Source organism: Akebia trifoliata, chromosome 8 (assembly GCF_017979445.1).
Source record: "Akebia trifoliata isolate Shusen 1 chromosome 8, ASM1797944v1, whole genome shotgun sequence".
In the NCBI taxonomy this organism is placed as follows: Eukaryota; Viridiplantae; Streptophyta; class Magnoliopsida; order Ranunculales; family Lardizabalaceae; genus Akebia; species Akebia trifoliata.
This window is the reverse complement of record NC_141382.1, coordinates 32,103,153-32,106,918: the sequence shown is the minus strand read 5'-3', so window position 1 is coordinate 32,106,918 and position 3,766 is coordinate 32,103,153. Positions and strand designations below refer to the sequence as shown.

Sequence of the window (3,766 nt, the reverse complement as noted above, 5' to 3'; positions counted from 1 at the left end):
AAGTCCTAAGTCCTAACTAGTGGTGCACAATGCTCTCCAGCCGTCATCTTCAGTTGTACGTTAGCAAACATTCAATTCCAATGGCACGTTTAGTAAATTTTAAGTCCTGAAAGGGGTGAAATAGTAGCGTCTCCCTCCATTCACATTCAAAATGTCCCCCACTGGATCTCGCAGGCTCATCACTCAAGATACACACAGAGAGAGAGAGAGAGAGAGAGAGAGAGATGAGTAGAGCAGAAAAGTTCGGGAAGAAGAGCTCCACCGCATCAGGAACATCGAAGATCGAATTGAAGAAGAAATCGAGTCCGAGTCTTCGAAATCCATTAAAGGATCTCAACAGCATAAACACTACTTCTATCTCTTCTTCTCAATCGATTGAAGTTCCAAGAGGTTGTCTTCGCTTCTTCCTCTCAAACTCATCTTCCAAAACCCCTCTTTACAACCCCAAATCCCTCCCTAAAACCCCCAAATCAGCTCCAAATCCAAGACCCTCAAAGCCCAGATCCAAACCCCTACTCAAAAACCCAGAAAAACCCGCATTTCAGAACCCACAAAAAGCTCAGAAACCCACCTCAAGTCGTCTCAATCAGTGGCAAAATGGTAAAAATTCCAGCTTTGGAGCACCACCCCCAAATCCCAAACCTTCACCAATTTTGGAGGAGAACAACGTTAATGGCTTCTCTGTGAAAAAATTCGGTTCTGGGTCTTTCTTAGAAGATCCTTTACAGAACCGAAAACCAAAGAAACAATGGCCAATTACAGGGATGATGGTTGGTGGTGATACAGGTGAGTCTCCTGAACTGAGATTAATTGATTTTCAGAAAAAAATAGGTCATGAAGATGGTGTAAATAAGGTGGAATGTGGGTTTGATTTGGATTCCACACCTGGTAAGGCAGCCATGGAAGATAACTTGATCACCACCACCACAACAACGACAACTACACCTCCTGTTCAGGCCTCAATATCTCCAGAGATCCAATGTGGGTCGTCTCTGGCCTCAACAACATCTGCTTGTTTTGGTGCTGGTTATGTTCTTTCTGGGGTCACTGACAAGAGGAAATGCAGGCCAAGAGGGATCCTTACTGTTGGAGAGGATCTAGGGTTTTGTAAAGCTAGGGTTTCTAATGGTTCTTTTTCCAATAATGATGATGATGATTTTATTGGATTTCTTAATAATTCTAGGGTTTCCTTGGTCCCTGCTCCTGTTGAAGCCTCAATGCATTGGCTATTATCACCCTGTAAGGAGGATAAGGGCAGTCCTCAAAATGTGGAACCCACCCCATCTCATTCTCCTTCATCTGGTCATGGGGTTTCACCATGTGAGTCCCCTGAGTTTGAAGGTTTTGGGGGCTGTTGTAAGGCTTTAATGTCAAAAGATGAGAGAGGATACCGTTACCAACTCACAACAGAGGAGAATTCTCCACTCTCTGAGTACTCGTTGGGCAGTCAAAATGTGATTTTGACCCCACAATCCGATTCAAGCTCCGATAGAAATGTCGGGTTGTCTTGGTTGAACAATGTGGAGGATAACCTGGAATGCAAGTTTGAACTTCCAACAAGAACTTTATCTCCCAAGCAGCAGTCATCAATGTGGGATCCATCTGATGTTCTTCCACTCCCTGGTTTCAGTTTCCAATTTCAGAAGACTTTTAATAACGATAGCTCGTTGGGGATTTCAAGTGAAAGATTTGAAAGTTTATCGCGGTCGCAGATGAGGATATCTTGGAGGGAAGGATTAGTTAGTAGAATTTTTGAGATGGATGAGTTGGATTGCTGTAGATGGAAATCAGATGATGAAGAGAAGAAGAAGATATCAATTCCTCATCATCATTTCAAATCTGATCTCGATCGAAATATGGAAAATGATCCAACCTTAACCGATGATTTTGCCTCTCTTGAATTTGTGTCCAAGGAATCTGGAATTGAAGAGAAAAGCAACCCTCAGAAACCCAATTCATGCGCTGAATCCATAAGCACAGAGGGAGGTGGTTTGGTCGCTTCGGAGGATTCAGATTGGACTCTGTGCTACAAAAACAAGTTGTTTGAAGTATAGACTGAGAATCACCATTTGAGGATTGCACTCTTCATGTAATCTGGTAATTCAAATTATTCCAATTAATATTTGTATCCTTGATATTTTATTATTTAATTTGTGTAGGTAAAGATGATGCAGGAGTTCGAAATGAAAATTATAGTACCTGACCAAGAATGTCTATATTCAGGTTTGCTTTAACTGACCTTATTCTATTCTCTAAAGTGGATGATTTAGTAGCCACCTTATGATAGTTGTGTCTGCGAGTTCACGTTTGGAAGCGCAACTCATGCGAGTTTATAACTCACCCTTTCCAAGTCGTTTGTCCTTTGTCAAATTTTTACTCTTCTTCCCCAGTCCTATCTCACCCTTTTGTCAAGATCACAGATCGGAGTAATCGGATACCATTGAGAACATTGATTGTTGATTAAAGGGAACGAATAAACTTGGGTTTCTGAGATTGGGATGTTGGAGGTCTGGATGGGATTGTGGAAAGGTGTAAAGAGAGGAATGAAGAAGCTTTGAGAATTTCCATGGTATTTTTGCAGGTTTTACTAGGAAATTTTTGAGAGGTTCTGGTTATGAGCTTTTTAGATTGGAAAGTGACTTTTGATCTTGTACAACAGGGAATTGTGTAGTTCCCAAGCCATGGCCTCCTTTGATCACCACATACCCCAGCCTTTAATTTGTTCTCTCTTTGTTTTTGTTCTTTCTTGGTTTGAAACAGGGACATCTCCTTCTTCCTATTTTGAAGTTCCAACCAACGGTAAAGCAACCAAACACCAAAGTTAAAAATAACTTTCACCTTTAACTTTCGATTTTTTGACTTGTGAGAGTTGAACTTCTGAAAGTTTAACTCTCACGCTCAAGTAATGTTTTCTAACACACCCTTAGTCTTTTCAAACAAATGTCAGTTAAGTCTGATTTTGGGTTATTGATGATCTAAGAGGTATGGATCAATGGGATGAAAGGCCATGGATATGGTGGTGTCGCGTGTTGGATCCATTATGACTGATCTACCTTACCACTGTTTTTATTTTTTGACTAGTAATTTCCTCATGTTTGAAGCAACACTCGACCTCGTATTGCTCCATGTATTTCCCACAACCATATAGAGTTCAAGTTGACCCCTCTCTCGAGTAAACCATCTCTAGTCCTTATTTAACCTTGTACTCAATTTCGAAATTTGAGTAAAAACGTGAAAAGTGACCCTCCAAGCCTTGAACCAAATCCATATCAAATTGAAAGAAAACCAAACTATGATCCAAATCAAGGGAGACTTTGAGTTTTTATGCAAATTCTAATGGTCATATTTTACTTAAGGTCACTGGTAAAGACGCTCAACATTTTAACTTGGGCGCCCGCATAATAAACTACATGTTTTTTTTCCATATTGACTAGTGTCGACATGGCCTAAATGGTATTGACAGGATCCTATTGACATTTCCTAAAACACTTTCTGATATCATGTCAACAAAAGAGTTTTTTTTTTTCTTTTTTCTAGAAAAAAATGCTTGTGTCAACAGATCATGTTGACATTGCCTGAAAAAACTTTCTAATCTCATGTCAACATGGTCTTGTTGACATAAAAATTTGTTTGATTGTTTTTTATTTTTAATATAAAAAGTGTTAGTGTCAATATGTCCATAAAAAGTGTTATCGACACTGCATAAATAGTCCCTAAGTTTTGGATCGTCTCTTAATAGTCCATTTATCAGTAAACTTTTCTTTTC

At 39.7% G+C, this 3,766-nt stretch overlaps 1 protein-coding gene across 1 annotated transcript; it reads left to right on the top strand.

Moving 5' to 3' along the window:
- LOC147396533 (uncharacterized) lies at positions 1-2,396 on the top strand. Its single transcript, XM_086449715.1, has one exon. It carries the CDS (start codon positions 225-227, stop codon positions 2,052-2,054), a length of 1,830 nt encoding a protein of 609 aa, XP_086305841.1. The 5' UTR covers positions 1-224; the 3' UTR covers positions 2,055-2,396.
- The last annotated feature ends 1,370 nt before the right edge of the window (positions 2,397-3,766 follow it).